This window comes from Protopterus annectens, chromosome 8.part0 (assembly GCF_019279795.1).
Source record: "Protopterus annectens isolate FY-2018-M chromosome 8.part0, PAN1.0, whole genome shotgun sequence".
NCBI lineage: Eukaryota > Metazoa > Chordata > Ceratodontiformes > Protopteridae > Protopterus > Protopterus annectens.
In genome coordinates, this window is record NC_056741.1 from 808,534,496 (window position 1) to 808,556,817 (window position 22,322).

The 22,322-nt window shown below is 40.1% G+C and overlaps 1 protein-coding gene across 1 annotated transcript in view; it reads right to left on the bottom strand.

Moving 5' to 3' along the window:
• Positions 1-13,510: 13,510 nt before the first annotated feature.
• The window catches only part of NDUFB11 (NADH:ubiquinone oxidoreductase subunit B11), a 58,466-nt gene continuing 49,654 nt past the window's right edge, over positions 13,511-22,322 (bottom strand). The window contains exons 2-3 of the mRNA XM_044080276.1: positions 20,871-21,001; positions 13,511-13,743 (exon numbers count right to left, since the gene is read on the bottom strand). Coding sequence (XP_043936211.1) covers positions 13,614-13,743; positions 20,871-21,001 — 261 coding nt within the window. The 3' untranslated portion in view covers positions 13,511-13,613. The remainder of the gene's footprint in view (positions 13,744-20,870; positions 21,002-22,322) is intronic.

Sequence of the window (22,322 nt, forward strand, 5' to 3'; positions counted from 1 at the left end):
TCACGTATGGGTATGGAGTTGCACCCCAGCTTCTCGGCTATTTCACATCTGTTATCCCTGTACGGTGGACACTGTGATATATACTAGGACCACCATATAAGAAATTTGCAAAACCCGCTCCACATTGGGTGCAGGTGTCCACCTCCACACAGGATACAAGTTACTAACACACACACACACACACACACACACACACACACACCTGTCATGTCTGGGACTAGAACCCCTACCTAACTAGTTAATTACACTACAGCACTACGCGCCACGGAGATTACTGGAGTACTCCTTCCCCAAAGGTATATATCACATTGGATGACATCAGCAAGATTGGCAAAATAGGACATTCGAATTGTGGATAGTGTGGCTAGGCTAAATACATTACTCCCTACACAGACAGTGACACACACACAAAACATCTACAACCGACATGTGTGGGTGTAGAACTCCTAACAGAAGTCTATCACACTACTGCATGGAGCTGAAACAGAACGCACCATGGGGATTACTAGAGAACTCCTTCCCCAAAGGTGTATTTCACAATGAATGACATCAGCAGGATTGCCAAAGTAGGGCATTTGAAATGTACTGAGTGTGACTAGCCTAAAACGCATTGCTCTCTACCCAGACAGAGTCAGACAGACACACACACAAACTTGGCAAGTCTGGGATTAGAACAGCTAACTAACTAATATATCACACTACAGCAAAAAAGCTGTTACAGGATGGGCTACAACGATTAGTAGGCTACAACCTTCCCAGGAGTGTATTTCTAGGTGGATAACATCAGCAGCCTTAACAAAGTAGAGCATTTCAATTTTAGGGAGTGTGACCACCCTAAAAAACATTGCTCTCTACACAGAGAGTCAGACAGACACATACGCAAACACGCACACACAGAGTTGCCAAGGCTGAGGTTTAGAACCCCTACCTAACTAGTTTATTACACTACAGCAGTACACAGTTATAGGATGCGCCATGGAGATTATTGGGATACAACCTTGCCAGGGATGTATTTCTAGGTGGATGACATCAGCAGCCTTACCAAAGTAGAGCATTTCAATTGTAGGGAATGTGACCACCCTAAAAAACATTGCTTTCTACCCAGAGTCAGACAGACACACACATACAGTTGCCAAGGCTGGGGTTAGAATTCCTACCCAACTAGTTTATCACACTACAGCGGTACGCAGTTATGGAACATGCCACAGAGATTACTGGGATACAATCTTCCCAGATATGTGTTTCTAGGTGGATGACATCAGCAGCCTTACCAAAGTAGAGCATTTCAATTGTAGTGAGTGTGAGCACCCTAAAAAGCATTGCTTTCTACACAGAGATGGACAAACACACAGATGCCAAGGCTGGGATTAGAACTCATACCCAACTAGTTTACCACACTATAGCAGTATGCAGTTATGGGACACGTCATGGAGATTACTGGGATACAACTCTCCCAAAGGTGTATTTCACAGTGGAGGACTCAGCAGGCTTGTCATAGTGGGGCTATGGGGAGGTCAGTGTGTGCGCATGGGCCATAACCCATTCATCTAGGGGTTGACACGCCACATGTGGGCACAACCTGGGTCATATTTCACAGGTACGTGCATACAGCTGCTAGATGACTACTTCCTTGAACAGTCATGTTGCACTGGATTACTCTAATGCTGACAGATACCGGTGGCTAGTATCTGCAGTGAGTGACATCTGACCCTCGTGTGGTTGTGGCCCTTTGGCTGGGTCCTTGTCACAGTCAACTTCTTCCATACAACTATGCATGTCTACCTTTGGCTTATTATAGTGTGTTGTCCTTACATATATGCCTGCATTCCTATCCAGAGTGTGTGCAAAGCATGAGTGGTGCATACTGAGGAGTGCCTGCACTAACATCTGCGGCTGCCAGATATGTCTGGTCCACTGGTGTTTGCAGACAAGGCCTTCATGTGTTTAAGTGTGTGGGCATGCCCAGTATGGGCATCTGTACTGAATGTGTGGATGGAGTCCAGGTAGTTCGTACTGCAGTGCTGACATTTGTGCTGTACACCTACAGGTAGCATGCTGTCTCTGCAGGGTATCCGATCATTTGGCATGGACTGTTACTACATTTCTGCAGAGGATGGGGGGCACACCTATTTCTACACCGGATTGTGGGGGGTGGGCACACCTGACTGTTACTATATTTCTACGTAGGATGGGGGGCACACCTATTTCTATTTCTACACAGGATGGGTGGGCACACCTGACCATTACTACATTTCTATGTAGGATGGGGCGGCACACCTGACTATTTCTACGTTTCTACACAGGATGGGGGGGCACACCTATTTCTACGTTTCTACACAGGATGGGGGGGCACACCTATTTCTACGTTTCTACACAGGATGGGGGGGCACACCTATTTCTATGTTTCTACACAGGATGGGAGGGCATACCTGATTGTTACTACATTTCTACGTAGGATGGGAGGGTACACCTAACTATTTCTACACAGTATTGGGGGGGCACACCTGACTGTGACTACATTTTTATGTCGGATGGGGGGGGCACACCGGACACTTGTACACATTTGCTAGGACTGTACTGGTATGTCGGGTACTCCATTTCAATCTGTAGTCTTACCTATCGTGCTGACTAGAGGCATACCAGTGTACTACTGATCTTAGCTTTTAATTACCTACATATTAGTTTCTGACTTCCTACCCTTCAGAACCAGCACCCCACTGCCTGCCCTGCTGTAGTCTGTCTGTGTAGGTCTGGGGGGAAGGTTACCCATAGGCCTCATTCAGAGGCCATAGCACAACCTTTGTTTGTGTTTGTCTACACCTGTCATGCTGGCTGTAACTGTTGTTGGGTATGTGACCCCCCCCCCAAGACTGGCATGTATGAGTCACTTACCTTGTGGGCGTCCCAGTATGGAGGGTAGTGCTGCAGGGCTGCCTATGTCAGATGCACATAGTACACTCCCCTACACATGGTTAAGCACAGGTAGTGTAATGTTAAGCATCCCTTTTACTGTATGTGAGAGTCAGAGAGGTGCTATTCCCTGGGTCCCTCCTGTGTCAGTGTATGTGCTATGCGTTGCCTCTTTGCCAAGGCCAGGGCATACTGGGCACGCCTCCTTCTGCCCATTGGGGCAGGCTCAGGTTGTTCCTCCTCAGAGTCACTCTGTGCCTGTGCAGGCCTTGGCAATGGTGGGGGGGCTGTGTTGCCCTGCCCCATGCTGTTCCTACTGCAGCTGTTTAGGCAGGATCATATTGTGTAGCATGGCACACACAAGGACAATTGGATACATGTAGCTGGGGAGCACTGCAAGGCTCCACCGATGTGTCCAGGCACCGGAACTGTGACTTGAGTATCCCAAACACATGCTCTACTAAATTCTGGTCTGTGCGTGTGCCTCATTATGGAGCTCTTGTTCGGGTTATGTGCACATTTCTGGTGTGTGTCATCAGCCATGGCTCCAGTGCGTATCCAGCATCCCCCACTAGGTGACTGTCAGGGATATCCCCATTGGAAAATCTCTGGTACAGCTGCGTCAGATGCCAGATGTGGGAATCGTGATAGCTTCCAGGGCAGCCAGCAAACACATTCGTTATTACGCCTTGGGCATCACACATGACCTGGCAGTTGATGGAGGGGAAGCCCTTGCAGTTGATGTAGACCCTACCCCGCTCACTGGCTGGTGCTTTGGTGCTTATGTGCGTGCAGTCTATAGCACCCACTACCTCAGGGTATTCTGCTATTTGGTGGAACAGTTGCATATTGCTGGCCAACGCCACACAGGTGTAGGGAAATATATGTGCTCACTGACATGTGCTGACATGGATTCCAGGAACTGGTGGAGTACCCTGGATGCGGATGCCTGTGAAATCCCCATCATATCCCCAGTTGGCCTTTGGAAGGTACCCGTAGCTAGTATTCTTAGGCCTATACATACTTTGGTATCCACTGGGATGGGTTCCCCCTCTGTTAGTTCTGGTGTGTCTGGCACAGCTCAACAATTTGCTGTAGGAGGTCCCTGTCCACCCTAGAACACTCCACTATCTCCAGCTCATGTAGCACCTGGTGGATTACCCTGGGTCTGTACATTCTTTTCCGTCTCCTCATTGTGGATTTGTGGACAGCATTCATATCCTCACCACCCTCAGCCTCTTCCACAAGTTGTTGTACGATAGCTATTGCAGCCCCTATCATTTTGCTGTAGTGAGTGTTAAAAGTTCCCCACTTGTTTACACCAGTGGTGTACAGTGTAGGAAAAACAAGAGGGAAAGTTGTTTGCAAAGTTTATAGTAAGTGTTCTGGGGTGGTCTGGTCTGCTGCCTGTGTAATTGGCTGATTTGGATACATTTCACCTGCCAGCTAAGCTAGTTCTCCATGATTACCTTCCTACTGCTGTTTTCCCTTCCCACTGACTTTCTGTTTAAGCCCGGGGGTGCGCCGCGCAAACACAGTGCTCAAATGTGCACAGAGCCATTTCCTGGTTTAACCTCTTTTTTCTTCCTGTAAAACACACCCGTTTAGGCTTTGTAAAGAATGCTAAGCAGGTTTAGACACACCCCCTAGCTTAGCTGTGCTAAACTAGGAGAAAACCCGAGCCACAGGGCTTTAATCCGCTTACAGTATGCCTGACACCTCCCCATGATGTGACAACTCCTAGGCTTGCATCAAGCTATTCCTAACTCTTACACTGCTGGGACCTGATTCACATGCTAGGGAAAACTGGGATTCACTAACCTTCCCCTCATTTGCGCACCGCTGCCCTACATAAACAGTAGAGATCAGCTAAAAAACAATAACAGTTGATTTTTGTACTTTTTTTTTTCAATGCCAATGGCCTTATACTTGGCATGCTTACTACATGATATGCAGTCTTTATTTGGGGCTGTCACAGCTCCATTTTGGATTTTGCAGAAATGTACTCTGTTACTAAGAGTTCATTTCTGCAGGTAGCACTAGTCTTGCATAGCCTGTTGCAAGCTTCCTGAATTGGAAAATCACCTTATTTGCATATATTTCTCCTGCAAATGGGGTGATTTGCATACCAGGGCTTAGTCCGTGCAGCAGCGCTTGTGCACGCCCCTGCAGGCTGGTCCTGGATTGCACGGTAGACATATTGCCTGCTTGAGCTCCTGCACCGATCTTACACTCCGTGCAAGCTTCTGAGAATCTGGGGAAAGAGTGGAATACCAACAGAGGTACACTTAACTATTCTTTAGGATTTCTCAATTAATTGTGTTGCACTGAAAAGCTTGACTGCAAATTAGCAGTTATACACAGTCATACAATGTCCATTCTACATCTTTTCTTTTGAATAACTATAGCATTTCTAAAGTACATAGCTATTTAACATTTATTTTTGCAACAATGTACAGTTCAGTCTGGCACTGGCTGTGGGTAAAATTTACTTTGTGAAATGTCAACTTTTAGTAAAAATGCTTCACTTTTGACATCTGAAAAGGCAGTAACCCTGGATGGGACAGATCCCCACAGTCCCCAACTAAAGACACCTTTGAGGGAAATTAGCAAGGTTTAAAATGGCCCACAATGGCAGCTAGCTGAGTACTTATTTATGAACCTTTTAGATTATGCTACATTTTGGGAGGGACTAAATGAAGCGGTGGTGCAGCGGTTAGCATTGTTGCCTCGCAGCAAGAGATTCTCTGGCTCGATTCTCGGCTAGAGCACCTTCTGTGTGGAGTCTGCATGTCCTCCCCATGGTCGAGTGACATTTAAAGACATGCAGGTAGGTACGTGCGGGAATGGGTGTGCCTTCATTGAAGGTTGGGCATAGGGCTGGCAACTCAGCACAGTAAAAATCCACTGCCAATCATAAGAGGACCGGCATTCCGCTGTGGCAACCCCTAACTGGGAAAAGCCGAAAGACATTACTTTTACTTTTTGGAAGGGACTAAATGATTTAGCAAACTAAATTTAACGAATCATGTTTTGCTGAATCAGGCTTCAGCCCAATGTTATACTCCCATTTTTTTTTCTGATTTGATGTTGCTCCCTAGGTATAAATGACTTTCATTTGGCTTATTAAGTCTAGTTAAAACAACAGCCTGTCATTTCTTCCTACAGCCACTGACACAGGTGGTTAGAATAGTAACATACTATGGATTTTAAATAACTTTTTAGAACTTATACGTCCTTCCTTCCTACATAACTGTAATAACTCCTGATGTGGTCACCCTTGTACCGTTTTTAAAAGTATATAATAATGAGGATATATAAACCATACACATTCATGCATTGTCACACATCTAAATTTACAATGCAGTGATCCTTCCCTGTATTAGACTTAACAGTACTACTTGGTGTTTATAGACAAAATTTCAAACAACTTATTCACATTAGACACACATATGGTTATAAAGCATATTTTTTCACTTCTAATTAAGCCTCGACTGTATGTGCGCCAATTTTGGAAATGAACGTTAATGCATATATATGACAAACAAAAGGAGAAAGAGAAAAAAAGGATAGCATCCTTACCAAAAATCTTCTAACCACTACTGTTTCTACATAAAACACAAGAAGTCAATTTAGGGTACTGGTGGTATTCAAAAGGTGATTAGCTATACAATATTTTTCAGAAAATTTGTAGATAAAAGCCAAGCAAAGTATGCTCTATGAAAAACATTTTATGTCAAAACACAACTTTTATAAAGATACCTCAGTAACATTATGATAACAAATTCAAACTAAAGCCCAGAGCTAGAATTCTCTCTTCTAATAATTCTGAAAAATATCTACGTTCTCAAGGTATGAAAATATTGGCATAACTTGCAGCAACACTACAACTTAATGGATTCTCTAATAAGACTACTATAACCATGACATGTTTTACAAAACTCCATGACAGAAGAATGACTCATGACAGCAATACTCGTAATGGTGATCCTACCTACTGGAGTCAACACTCACAAGAAAAAACTATACAAAACATATTTTTATTGGGGGGGGCTTCACCCTTTTCACTTCTACACCACTTACCTCCTCCTGTATAACTCCAAGATCACATCTAAACCAATGTAAGAAGTCTTTGAGATACTGTAATCTCAATCTTTACATACAAAACAAGGGAAATGTACTGTGAGGGTAGTACAGATCTTAGAAAGGTTAAAAATAAATAGCTAAGCTGGATGATACACCAAAGTATTACTACAGAAACAAAAAAAAAAAAACTTCCAGGACACTGCTGATCTCTCTTATAGAGGTGTATAAGATCACCCTGCATTTTTTCATAAAGCTGTCTCAACACTTACACAACAAGCACTAAAATTGAATCCAATTCATATCAGTTCCCTCTACCTTATCAGTACTATGTAACCACTATTTCGATATTTCAAAACTTTCCTTTTGTTTAAAACGTGTGTAATTGTAATATCTAAAATTTTAAATCTTTGTAAATTGTGTTCAACAAATGTTTTAAAATATTTGACAGAAGTATGTGAAAATATTTCATCATCTGAAAGTAGTAACGAGTACGTAACAAGTGACACCATTAAATATATCCATATTCAGCTAGTAAGCATATGCACTGTCAATATCCACTGCCCTTCACTGAACAAAAACTTATATTCATTATGTTATCCGGGCAGAACAAATAGTTTTAAGAATAAGGATACATGTAGCCTCACAAGACAGACCCTCCATATGTTACAAGTTCTTGCATCTTACTGGTTTAGGACAAATCATCTTGCTGCCCCATTCTTAATACTGACCGTATTATAAATCAGCTTGATGCCAACATTCCTTGTTAACCTACTGTATGCACCGTAAAAATGCAGCATTTTAACTGGGTTATGCAAGAGCAAAGCTGATCACAGAGAATTGTTGAACAGATTTATCTAGCCTTATTGCTAGGGTTTAGGTATCCCTGGCTTTTATGTGAATTTCTTAGGTGTTTGTTGCATATTATCTTGTCATTTTAAATTAATTTAAAGAGCACTAGAACATGGACATTACTGTTTTCCAAGTACATTTTAAGTTCCTTGGTTACTCAAAGTAGTCTGAATTGTGTTTTTATGACATCTGCATTGTTCACTACTCAGAGTTTGGAGAGCCTCTATATGCACATTTTTAAGTTGGGTTACAAAAGACCTACAAAATGCAGAAACCATTTTGTTTCAGAAATAACTTCCAAGGCAAAAAAAAAATCTATCAGGCACTAAATGATGGTAAAACAGGTAATACTTAGAAGTCCAATACTACTTTGGTTAATAAAATATATATTTAATATGTGGGTCTACTTCTCTTGTTCGAAAACGCACTTCTTCGAACAAGAGAAACCCAAGACCCACTTTAGCAAAAGTGCACTTAACTGAAAGTGCACTTTCGCAAAAATCACTTTACAGAAGCACAGTACAGTGGGGATAAGGAGATATACCTTTTACCCACTGTGGTGGGATCTCGGAGTTAGTATATAGAAGTAGCGGGGATGTAGTGGGCACAGCCCTCGACATGGGGGGGTGCAAAGGGGCTTGCGGTGTATTTCACTTTACCGGTCCAGACCACTGCTATATATATATATGAACTCCAAAGACCGCACTACAGTGGGAAAAGGCACATTTCTTATTCCGATTGTACCAAGCTTCTGTAATGTGACTTTCGGTCAAGTCCACTTTTGCTAAAGTGGGTCTCGGGTTTCTCTTGTTTAAAGAAGTGTATTTTCGAACAAGATAAGTATACAAGTCATAATAATAAGTCAGGAAAATGTCTGCTGACCTTTTCAAGTGGCTACAAACTTATTGTGCAAGGTGCTGGACTGTGTTTGCAAATGTTATACCTGCAGTTAATTATGACTGCTATGCTGCATCTCGTTACTGCTCAAGGAAAGGAAAGCTTGCTTGGGAAGACTGGGCTATACAACCCAGTAGCACTCTGAACATGAAGTCAAGGAAATATCAGAAAAATACCTGTGGAGTTCAAATACCGGAATAAATATTGCATGTTGTTAATACAGAACAGGTCTACAGTTAGTCTTCATTAAATTCATAGGCAAAAAGGTAACCTGACAAGTAGGCCCTTTGAAATAAGAGAACCATCTGTAATCCTCTCTCAAAGGAACCTTCCTCTAAATGGAAAACCTATGATTTATTTGGGGTAGGTTCTACTACAGGATTTGATAACTATTTAGTAACCAATCTCAAAATGCATCATTCAACCACATGTTAAACTGTCAAGCTGCTCTTCAGAAAGGTTGAACTTCCTTATCTCACTGACAGGACATCTGATATGAAAGTTACTGCAGCAAAGATGAGAAAAAGAATGTACAATAGGTCACTCAAGGAGCCAGTGTGTGTTAAGGTCTTTGCAAAACATAGGGGAGGTGCTCCAAAATGCTTTTTCACCTTATGACATCCCTATACTGAAGGAAGAGGAGAACCTCCTCCAGAGGGTCTCACTCTAATAGAAGGATTCCTGAATGAGATCTACTGATCAAGAGTTTTCAAAGGGGAATTTATTGCCTTGCCAAGAGATGTGCCATAGCTGAATCGCCATTAAAAAAGGAAAATGACAAAACAATTTTTGTTTTACTCGGTCTCTAGGGCATGGATATCAATTGTCCAAGGGCTAGGGGAGGACAGCAGAGACTTTAGTAGCAAGAAAAACAGATTTAAAAAGCTTCAGGTTATCTGATCGTGTTTTAACAACTTGGGCATCCAGACATCGACCAAATATGAAAAGGATGTTAACAACTGATATCAATTAGATAATTTCTCCTAACCAAACAAATTCAAACTCCTACCACACAAAGCAGGAAGGATGCAATTTCCTTATAATCATACATTTTATAATCCTTACATGTAAGACAACAAAAATGGGACTGAAATGTTTTAGACACACAAGTATTTAGACACACTCAAATTGAATTTAAATTTCACTTAAAATATGTCTAAAGTAAAAGAATAAAGGCATAGCCCCTGCAAATTTATAAAGAGTTGTCATTTTTTTATAAAGTATAATGTGCAACATTCCACAATCCTCAGGTATAAAATTTCTTTAAAAAAAAAAAAAAAAAGCTTTTTGGAGGTGTATCCCACCCCACCCCTTTTCCCCAAGCAATGCTGTTTATGCTAATATTTGGGCTATGCAGACAAATTCAATTGTGAGAACAAGCAGTTTTCGACACTGATGCAGGTGATGTTAACTGGCAACTTCTGAAGCACTGACAATGGCATATAAAAAAAGGCATTTTGTGGAAAACACAGTGATTAACAAAAATCACAAGTCATAAATCATATCATGAAATATGCTACAGATAAAAAAACAGAAGTGAAAAAGCCAGGCATAAACCTGAACTTGAATTCTCCCGATGTACTTTTTAAGCAACACCTCAAAATGCTTACACTTCTCGAATTACTTCTTCCACCTGTGAAATCCTTTTCTGAGACACAACCACGCTCTGTAATTCAAGGGTGCTAATTTCATCTCAACAGATCCAACATCAACAGTGGATTACTCCAGTGAATGTTACACCTCCAATTCATTTAAGGACACAAGCACATCAGCAACCCTCCCTCTCCAAAGAAAATGCTCTCCACATTTCAGTGGTATCTTGATGTACTGACTATGAAACTTACAAGTAGGAAAGGTGTCAGGACACAAGCCTGCTTTGAATATATCTAACACACAAAAACAGACATAACATTCACCCAAAATATGCAAGCACCAAATGGCATGCAAAAGTTTCCCCACATCATACCTTTGAAACATCTCCCACAACACATTACAAGGTACATGGCTGCAAATTTTCTCCATGTACACAAAATGGATATAAACATTAATCAAACTCACATGATCCTGTCAATCTCTCTGCAAGAACAAAGTTAATCTATGGTTTCACTGCCAGAATAGAAGCAGAGTTACTCTTGAAACAGATAGAATACAAAAGTTTCTTCTCTCCAGTACTCCTAAAATAAGTTTTCCCAAAGACCTTCAGGAGAAAATATAACCCAACTTCTATCATTTGCTGAAGATGAAAACCCACAACTCCAAGTTTACCAAACCTCTATGCAACACCAAAAAGGTGTATTAACCATAACACCCTAGAAAATGCACAGCACACTCATGACAAGACCTTTCATACTTGCTGTTCTGCCACAGTAGAAATATTTAATCCTTAGACAGTAAGCTCATCTACAGAGATGGAGCCAATCCCACCAGTTGCTGCCTCCTTCGAGATGGGCAACTGTACTTGACTCAGGAGCTTGTCAAAGTGTCTCTTCAATTTCCTAACATCCCTCACTTTGGGTATTTCACAGCTTCTGTTGAGTACAGCCTAGGCAATGTCCACTCCAAGATGATAGATAACTTGCCTGACTTACAGACCTTGATTTCAGCAACTGCTCCAGTTGTTGTATTATTGGCTTGGTACCACCTATTGTTCATTTTCAGAGAGCCTATAACTAGCAGCGCACAGGAGGCCTCCTTCTTTAAGTTAATAGTTCCTTTCAGCAAGTCCAACGATTGCAACAATGCACACTGCCCCTTAACCTTTCAATCACAGTTCCTTGCCACTGCCTCAGCTAATGACAATTCGTGTAAATATTCTCACCAATCTCTTTTGCTTAAGAGTTCTTCAACAGAAATACCTAAAGAAAAGAATGCTGGTCATAAATATTGCTGTTAAGTATTATCAGTGCCTATCTAAGCCATAATACATTCCTCAGACAGAAGGGGAGAGTGAGCTCTTTAATGCAGAGAAACAGTTTTCACACACTGACAAATGAGAGACTCTTGTATGATCTTCTCCAAAAAAGATTTATGCTGCTGAGGAAAGTCAATTTCTCAACTTGACAGTAGTTTCCTCCACTTCCTCCAACTAAAATTCCTTCAGTTTCTGAATTTCAACATATCTTTAGCTGCACTAAGATGGTTATCAGACATTTCTGCCCAAACATTTTTGTGCTCGTTACTCACAGGGTCTACAAACCTTTTAAACTTGGTAATTTGCTTGAGAGTACTTGCATTCTTTAACAGGGAAGGTACAAATGGACAACATTCAATCTTCAGCAAAAGCAGGGAGAAAGTCACAAATACATAATTAAAGAACAAAAATGCAATTAACCTGTACCAAGTGCAAGTTACGCATTTACACAACAGGAGAGGAAATAATGCAAAATGTCAGATATCAAACAAGTTGCAAGAATTCCTTTATGCATAACAAGAATAAAGTAATTTTCAACTAAAGTGGGTTACAGTTCTTTTACACAGTTCTATTTCTAGTTAAAGGAGAACAACTTCCCAATTAAAATAGAAGAACTTCCAGTGCTGCAATTCTGAAGCAATTTGTTTTGTAGTGCTTCAAGGTGCAGAGGAAGGACATTCCATATTTCAGAAATAGTGCTACAGTAGCAGGATTTACCACAATCTTCTACAATTATTCCCCAGTCCCCACCAGGGAAATCATTCATGTGCACATCCATACAAGCACACAATTTCTACCCCCACTCAGACAAGCCCATCCTCCTTGCTTGTGTCATCCTGTGCCGAAACGATAGAATATCGATTGTAGCACATAGTCAGGGCTTCATCCCTCTGTGCCATTAAGGACGGGCTACCTTTTCAAGAATTTTTGAATGAAGCACTGTTAATTGTTTGCATTGGACAAGTTATGTGGGGTTGCTACTTGTGTGAGCAGACACTACAGTTGCCACTTCGAGATATGGACATCAGCTTCAACTGAAAGGATATATATAACCAGATTTTGTGAAAAGGGACAGGATGAGTCCATTGGAAGTTACAAACTTCCAGAGCTACATTGGAGAGAATGACTCTGATATGATGTGAACAGAAGCACATACAGCACTTCTTTATCCAGGCAGAATCTATTGCCTACTGACAGGGAGCCATTAGTACAGCTGCAACAGTCTTGTTATACCATTATGCCTTTCAGTAAGTATACATGTCCTCTGACATTATTACATCACACCCAGCAAAAAGATTTGCAACTGTTGTTTAGTTGCCTGCATTTGTCTCTCCCACATGTTCAATGGAGTCTAAATGAAAATGCATGTAGTCGATTATCCTGGACTGAGAATTATTAAACTTTCATCATTTGGTTTAAATTCTCTGCACCTTAACCATACCCATTGTCAGATCCTGCTCAATATGAGGTTGTTCCAGGAGCTTTCCATTCATGTATCAAACCATGGACAACATGGAGATGTTCTATAAGTTTACTAAACTTGACAACTGTGGGCTTCCTAATTTTATTTTCCCTTCTGCTTATTATATTATATATATATATATATATATATATATATATATATATATATATATATATATAAACAGATACACACACAAATTAATATATTAAAATACTTTTTCATACCTGTACAACCATTTCTCAGTTCATTTACATTATTTACTCCTTTCCAAAATGATTCTATTAATCCCCTCTTCAAATGTGGAAGAGTGCCAAGCTCAATGAGGCATCACCTTATACCAAAGTTTCTACACCAAAATTAATGTATCTGGATAATGAGCACACCCATACACGCACTGCCAATATAAACACAGACATTTATTTTAAATAATACATAACCCAAGTTTGTGTTAATGGATCATGTCAGAATCAATCAGTTCTTTTTGTATGCAGCTTCTTGTTACTCTTCTTCATAAGGTGGCAAAATGATTTTACTGGGATCGTAATAGTTTTCATCAATCAGAGGTAATCCTTTGGCCTCTCTATCCTTGATCAACCTTTCAGCTTCCCGCCGTGACCATTGTCGCATTCTAGGTGAAAAAAAAAAGACAGTTACACTTGGGATACGTAATAGAATTTATTTGTTGTTTCAGGCACTACTAATATAGACAACAAATCAGCCATAAAGTACAGGAAATCATTTGAAAATTCAAATCAATGTGAGCACAGTATGACAAATGAGAGACTACAACTACTGGAGACAGTTGATTTTCTTTTTTAAATTTATTTTATTTTACATTTGTTGACTGGGCTAGTCTAACTGGATATATGTTCATTTTCAGTAGAGGCCTGAGAAGATGAGCTCCAAGACAGATAAAAGAAAAACTTACTAATCAATACACAAAATATGACCAAATAAAAATATTCATAATAAACAATGCAGATTCCAGGTACAACAAGAGAGAAAAAAAATGACTAAATAGCAGCATTCATTGTATAGAATGCATATTACAGGTTACAACATAAAATTCTGTGAGGACAAAAACAAAGTACTTATAGTGCAAGAACGCTTATACTATACAATATGCAGGTATAATACATAAAAAGGACGACTAAAGTCAAAAGAGAAGACAGGTTAATTGTATACAAATAAAAAATAAAAAAATATATTCTTCAGTAGGAAGTATTTAGAGACTGGACACAGTGTAGTTTAGGAGGGAATCTGTATTTATAGGTAAAAGAATATATATAAGTTCATGAGTAGTCTGGGATAGGCAGAGCTAAGTTTAATCAGATGGATAGATGCCTAGTCAGGTTTAGCACAGGGGCATAACCAGTGTGTTCTAAGGTAGAGTTTCAGTCTGTTTTTGAAGAGTGATAGGGAAGAGAGGAAACGTTATTGAGGATAAAATTCCATGTTTTTCAAACAGCATTAGAGAAGAGAGATTCACCAGCCTTGTTGTTAGGTTTAAAGGTATGCAGAAGATTTTTGTGTGAGGAACGTAGGGATTTCAGATTTGTATATGGAGTGATGAGGGTAGATAGAATAGCAGTACTGGAAGATTTATAAAGAGTTTTATGGGCAATGGTTAGTTGATGGAATTTAATCACGTTTTGTAGTTCAAGCCATCCAAGCTGCTTTATATTTACACAATGGTGGGTTCTGTAAGGGTTTCCTGTTGCAAATCTAGCGATGTTATTGTAGGAAGTTTCCAGTTTGCGGAGGTTATTTTTAGAAAGGTTAGTAAAAATAGGTGAAGCATAGAGGAGAGGAGAGATAAGATGAGTGTGAGCTATGGTTGTTCTAGCTGTGGGGGAAAGTTAAGGTTTAATCCTATAGAGGGAGTAGTTTTTTTGTTGACAGTTTTTATTGTATTGTTGATATGGATGTCAAAGTTCAGATTGTTATCAATGGTGATTACCCAATAGTTTGGTGGTTGGGTCTGGTGATATAATGGTACCATTAGTGGATGTAACTGAGAAATCAAATGGAGAGGACTTGTGAGTCAGATTAAAGAGGAGTTTAGTTTTTTGGGGGTTCAAAAGAAGGCAACGCTGTGTAAACCATTGTTCAACAGTGTTAAATGCCTTCTGGGTGAGAGAGAAAAGTTCAGATGTGGATTTGGCTGAGCATATAAGTGTGGAGTCATCAGCATATTGTATGCATGTGGCTTGGGGGATGGCTAGATGAAGGCCCTTAATCAATACTGAGAAGAGGAGGGGTCCTAGTATGGACCCTTGTGGGACACCTAGGGTAACTGGTTGGAGGGTAGAAAGAGTCTTATGCCAAATCACTGCCTGTTGTCTTTTATCTAGGTAGGACTGGAACCATTTTATGGAAGGTGCATCTAATAATAGGGATTTGAGTATGCTGATGAGAATCTGATGATTGACCATGTCAAATGCTTTGGACAGGTCAATGAATAGTGCTGAGGAAAGGTTATTAAGGTTGCGTTTTTTGTTTATGTAATCTGTAAAGGAAAGAAGAGCAGTGGTAGTGCTGTGTGAGGGTCTAAAACCATGTTGACAGCTGGAAAGTAAATTTTGGGTTAAGTGGTCAAGTAATTGCCAATGGATGCATTTCTCCAAGGGCAATAGGGCAGTAGTTGGAGAGCTCATTGGAGTGTCCGCCTTTGTGGAGAGGGATAATATGAGAGACTTTCCGTAAGCTAGGTATGTGACCTTCGGTAATAGTCCTATTGATCAGAATGGAAATAGGATAAGCTATAGCTTTTGGCTGATAGTCGTAGAAAATCAGCAGGTAGTTGGTCTGCTGAGGGAGAGCATGGTTTTAGTTTTTGTATGAGGGTTAGAATATATGTAGTTGGAACAGGTTGCAAATGAAAAGGAGGGGGTGAGGTAGAGTTATAGGAAGGTAGAGTGAAGCTATTAGGTGATAGCTGACTAGCTAGTGTTTGGATAGTATTAATAAAGAAGGTATTGAATGTATTGGCTGTATTCAAGGGATTATTATGGTCAGTATTTTGAGGGTTAGGTGTGGTGGATTGACCTAGGTGGAGTAATTGGTTAATGCTAGTCCAGAATTTTTGTGGGTTGTTTGTTGGAATTGTAGGTAGTAATTTCTTTTATCAGAGAAAGTACAGCTTTCTTAGTGTCATCTCTTAATTGTCTAAAGGTTTGTTAGTCAACAGGTATTTTAGTCATTCTCCATTCGGCCCAATGTTTATTTCTAAGGTGCATTTTGTGTTTGGTTACTTTTGAAAGCCATGGGGCAGACTTGGTTTTAACTCTAATTAATCTGGTTGGAGCATATAATAGCAATTGGTTTGTGCATCCCCTTACTGGTAAGGAATACATTTTTAATGTCAAGGCGACTTGTAAAACGCCTAATGTTGTTTACTTAGCAACTTGTAAGAACGGTACGTCATTTTATATAGGAAAAACGAACCAGTTGTTCAAAAAAATAATACAAAGACATCAGAGGGATATCATCAACAAGGATTTGCACAATGCATTATCATGTCATATTGATTCAAACAGTGGTCACACATTTATGTACAAAGTTATTGAAAATGTTTTTGTTGGACCAAGGAGAGGTGACACTGACAATTTAACCGAATTAAAGGAGATTAAATGGATAATTAACTTGAGGGCTGATCAACTCCCAGGTCTAAATAGCGTGGTCCCTCTGAAACCAGTTCTGAAAATTAAGAGACCCAAGTTAAAATAGTTATGAATATCCTTGGTGAATGTGTTACATCTATGCACATGAAGCAACTGATATTAAAGGAGGAACCACCCTTATTTATCAAATCCATAAACAAATGACCTTTTCTTGATGTTCTCTAATTGTGTGTTAAAGCACATTTATTAGGTTTATATAACAACTGATGTTAAGGGAGTCAGTACCCAAATTATTCAAACTCATGTTGAAGGGATTTTTATTGAAGTCCCTTAGTTGTGCGTTCAAGCTTGCGCACCTTGCTGTAAGAAAAGTATGCATCAGATAAGACTATTATTGACAAATAATAACAGAAAGCAAGGACACTTTGAAATTTAAATAAATTTTGAATTATGATAACAAATGACTCTTGGCTACCATACCAGAGGGGCATTGTTCAGCTTTCAAAGTTTTTCAAAGGTTTTCAAAGTTACTGGGTGTAAGGAAGCTGCTTAAAGTAAATATGAATGCATTTACTCAAGTCTACGTAGCCAATGTTGTTAACCACTACTGATGCCTCCCAATTCTTATAGAAACATACTCAAGACCACCACAAGCAAGCATAAAATATTAGTGTGCACTAGCGAACATAGGTTTATAAGTTCCTATGATAGCGAAAGCTGTCTGAATGTTGTAAAATGATTTGGCAGAGAGGTTTAATGGATGAGTCATCGGCTGTTCGTCCACACAGCTAATTCTAAGATTTCATGAAATAATTTTTTGAGCTTTATAAACAAAGCACAGTTCATGGATTGTCAAGCAGAGGGTTGTGCTATGCACACTGGAATGCTTGGTTTCACGTATTTTGTTGATTAGTTATATAATGACTGTTTCTAAGCTGTTTTTATATACAGCTTATTTTAAAGATTGCTGGCTTACTATCAGGTTATGTCATGCAAAGGCAAGCTATTAAACAAGGGTTGTGATTAAACAAAAAGTACGATCTCCCACCAATCACTAGCTCATATACATCTGATTGGTTGATTACACAGCTTAATTTGCATATTAGGATGGGTCTTCAAAAAGGTGGGAAACGGAAGTGATTGTGCTCTTGTACGCAAATAAGGAGGTGAAATACCCACATGGATTGGCAGATAGCTTTTCAAGCTTTTCAACCTGTGTTTGGATTGGTTAGAAAATTAAAAGCCTTCATTTTAAAGATCAGTGCTGGTCCCATCTTCTGCATTACGATCTGAGGAAGACACTTGTCGAAAGCGCTTATCGTGTGGATTTTAAGGGACTGTTTCTGGTTTTTATTTTGGAATCAGTTCATTAAAGGAAGTTTAATTTTGGATTTTAACAGCTCGTGGATTTGTTATATCTGGAGCCACTATCTTTGGTGAACATACTGTCTTTGTTTTTGCTTATTGGTTGAGAATGGCAAGGAAGTTAGAGTTAAAGTAACTGATGGCTTCTTCTAACGGGAGGTGTTTTAAGGGAGACCAATTGCAAGCTCTTAGTTCTTTTTCGAATAGCTCAGGGTTAAAGTTCTTTTTGGATCTGATATTTTGGCAGATGTTGGATTGGGAGTATGGGTTTTGGGCCTGATAATACAGGTAAGTGAGTGGTCACTTATATCATCAGCGAGGGTTCCTGAATCATAATTGTGAGGGTGATGGTTTATGAGAATCCAGTCTAATATTCTTGCTTTCTGGTTAGCTTTATTGATCCTGGTGGGGATGTAATGGTTTGAGAAAAAATATGTAGGTTAATGATGGTTGTAGGGAGGCTGCTACAATTGCAGTTCCAGTCAATGTTTATATCTCCTAGGATTATGGTTTCTTGGGGCAAGTGTTGGGATAGCCAGCAAAGAATATTTTCCATGGTGGCAATGCTATTACCAGGAGGAAGATACATACAGATGATATAGATGGATTTGGCATTGTTAATATGAAGTTTGGAGATGAGAATTTAGAAAAATAAACTCAGAATACAACACAAAGTCCAGATGCAACTCAAATGCAAGCAGAGCACACTACACATTTAATACAGATGCTTTTTCTGAGAGTCATTACTCAATGGGCTCCCCCACACCCTTGATAACCTAAAAATTATTCTCACTCAGCAGCCATACTGCAATAACCATATTCACAAGTGTGAGAAATGCACTCATCCCTGAAATCAAGCAATCTTGGGGTGTGAACAATTAAGTACTGGTTGTATGTGGGTAAAGACCCACCCCCATGACTATTTCTTGCTTTCTCCTCCCTTAACTGGAACCAATGCTAGTCTTTTTGTTCTACATTTTGTTACACCACAGTACATTCTCCAACAGCTGATAAAACAATCACACTGACTTTTTTCCCTTACTTTTTACTTGGATATTTTACTTGCAGAACAGTTTCACAGAAAGTCACATTACTTGTATTGTGGTAATTCTGAAGTGCTCCTCTCCTGCCACACTGCTGCTAAACACCTGTTTAGCAAAAATTTCATAACAGAGTGTCACATTTTGTTAATATTTGTTCCCTAAAGTTCTGTTTGGACTGATAAATGACAGCGAGGCCCATTCTACTGGTTCAAGCTGTATCAAAAGACTTGTTCCACAGGCTCCCTGAAATAAAAGCAGCTGCAGATAGGAGATGTGAATCTATGAGCATGGCTGAAAACTTTTTTATTATATATTTTCACTCTCTCACTAGCCAGCCTGCAAGATAATACAACATGCATATTTCGTACGTGTGTGTGTGTGTGTGTGTGTGTGTGTGTGTGTGTGTGTGTGTGTGTGTGTAGGGGGTGCCTGGGTCCAGGGGGCTGAAGTGGGCTGCATCACTGCACTGTATGCATCACGCACCAATGATCTGAAATACACAACTATACTACTGTGAATGACCCAGCTTTTTATGTTTATTTGGCTTGACGGGAGTTAGTGTAACTAACTGCAACAAACCTAAACATAAATTTTCATCTTTCCATCCAATCAAGACTAGCCTTACAGGCAGAATAGGCTGGGAATACAATGAGTCAGTGCCAAGTAAAACACAGACTTCAAAATATTACCATCATGTTTTTTTTTTGACAGCAAAGACAAGACATGGAAGCTGTGGTGGTGGTGCTGCAGTAGCGTTGTCGCCTCACAGTACGACGTTGTCTTGTTCGATTCTCAGCTAAAGCGTCTTCTGTGTGGCGATATGCGTGAATGGGCGTACCTCCGTTGAAGGTTGTACGTCAGGGCTGGCAACTTGGTACGTAAAAATCTACTGCCAATCATTAGCAGACCGGAGTTCCACTGTGGCGACCCCCTAACCGGGAAATGCCGAAAGATACAACAGCAATGTGACAAGGCATATACAATCAAACTTGACATAGCATGAGAATCTGTGGATGAAAGTGACTGACCCAGCTGCTGGGTTATCACAGTTAAACAGTAAATTATCTGCCACAATATAGGCCCACCTAATTCAATAAGCCTCAGACATTTAGCTTCGCTCTAGACCCCCTTTGCTTTGAAGTCACCTGTTGCCAACATCCCTTTGCTTTGAAGTCACCCGTTGCCAACATAAGGACAATGAACCTATCTGAAATGTTAAAAAAAGAAAAGTGCCAGCATTACTAGGACTGCAACTTGGAACTCAAAGTCAGTATACAAGTGTTGTATTATTCTCTGGACCTAAAAAACAGAACAACCACGCTAAAATTTGCAAACAAATGTCCAGATCATGGGTCAAACAACTCTTACTGAAAACTGTTAAAAACTGTTTCAGAAATGCAACCCTGTACTGATATGGCTCCACAAGCTGGAGTCAGCCCCCTTCAAATCAATTTTTCTATTTTTTCTGCCAGCTCTACAAAATGCTTTTGATTTTTTTCCTCCTATGGACTTCAAGCAACTTTCTGCCAAAAATGAAGCCTGTGATTTCTGCATTCTTAATTTTTTGATGGTCAAGTTAAATTTAATCAAGTCACAGTCATTAATAAAAAATGGGTCATTTACATTTCAGTCTTTCTACTACTAAATTGCCAAGTATTGAAGGACTGTTCTTCTGAAGTATAAAGGACAACTTGTGTTAAATGAAATACAGGGGCATTACTCACCCATGATCTGGCAGATAATGGACAAAGGTTCCTCCAATCACAATGGTCACAGAGATACCACAGAAAAAGGCCAGACGCATATTCCAGACATCAATGAAGGGATCTTCATGAAAGCCATGGTAGTCACGATTCTATACATATAAAAAAATAAATAAATAAAAACATGGATACCTTATGAAAACAGGTAATAAAGCAGCAGCAAAAATAAAGTCATAGCTTAAGCATATGGTTGAAAAATAAAACAGTTGTGCATCACAGAAAACAGAGGCATACAGGACGAAAACAATGGCTAAATTGCGATTCCACTTTACTTTCATTCCTGAAGCAGTTATCTTCACGGACATGGTTTCATTGTCAATACCCTCACACTGTAAGACATGAACAATGCAAGTTCCATATCAGATATGCTATCAAGCCAAGATTTTCCTGCACGCAGGTCAGATCACTAATTTAGTCCTGAAAAAAGGTTAGGCAATACTCCCCTCTCTCACTTTCAACCATAAAGCTTCTAACAAGCAAATGTACACAATGAACTAGATTAAAAAAAAAATTCATGAAACTGAAGTCACTGATAAAGTTACATGCAGAAGGAATAGTTGTGCAAGAACTTACCATAACCATAGATGTTCTTCTCTTCCATGTTGCAGTATTCATAACCTTGGGTGCTGCTGCCTGCAGCACCTGGCATTTGGCCAGTATACCATAGCCTTTCAATCAGGGGTATGTGTGACGTAGAACGCAGGGGCCATAAATTGAAGCTGGCTATAACTGTGAGATCTGCACGCACCCAACTCAGAAACTGGCTGCCGCAAAGAGAGAGAGAGAAAGAGATCCCAAGAGAAGTAAGAAAGAGTCCAAGCTTCAGTATCCCAGGCACACCCCAGCAGTGGTATGAAAATGGCCAATCTAGAAAGGAAAAAAGAGGTGGGTGGGAATGAATACTGCAACATGGAAAGGAAGGATATCTATGGTTATGGTAAGTTCTTACACAACTATTCTATGTCCTTCATGTTGCAGTATTCATAACCTTAGGGACAGCACCACAGCTCTCTAGGAAGATGCATGGGAGATAGGAAGGGGAGAAAATGCGGCCCTGCAGAATAGACCTAGCAAATCCTGGTCTAGCCCTGGAGATCAGGTCCAATTTGTAATGTTTGGTAAAGGTGTGCACAGAGGACCAAGTTGCTGCCTGTAGGATAGAGAAGTAATCAATTCCCTTGAAAAAGGCTGCTGAAGAGGAAGCTGCTCTAGTGTAACAGGCCTTGACAGGTGAAGTCAGTTGTTTTCCCTGGAAGGAGTAGCAAAAGGTTACTGCCTTAGAAATCCAAGAGGTAATGGTGCATTTAGACACTGCTTTGCCAAGGGCAACTGGATGGAATGAGACAAAAAGGTGGTCAGACTGTCTGACAGATTTTGTCTTATCTAGGTAGAACCTCAGTTGCCTGTGTACAT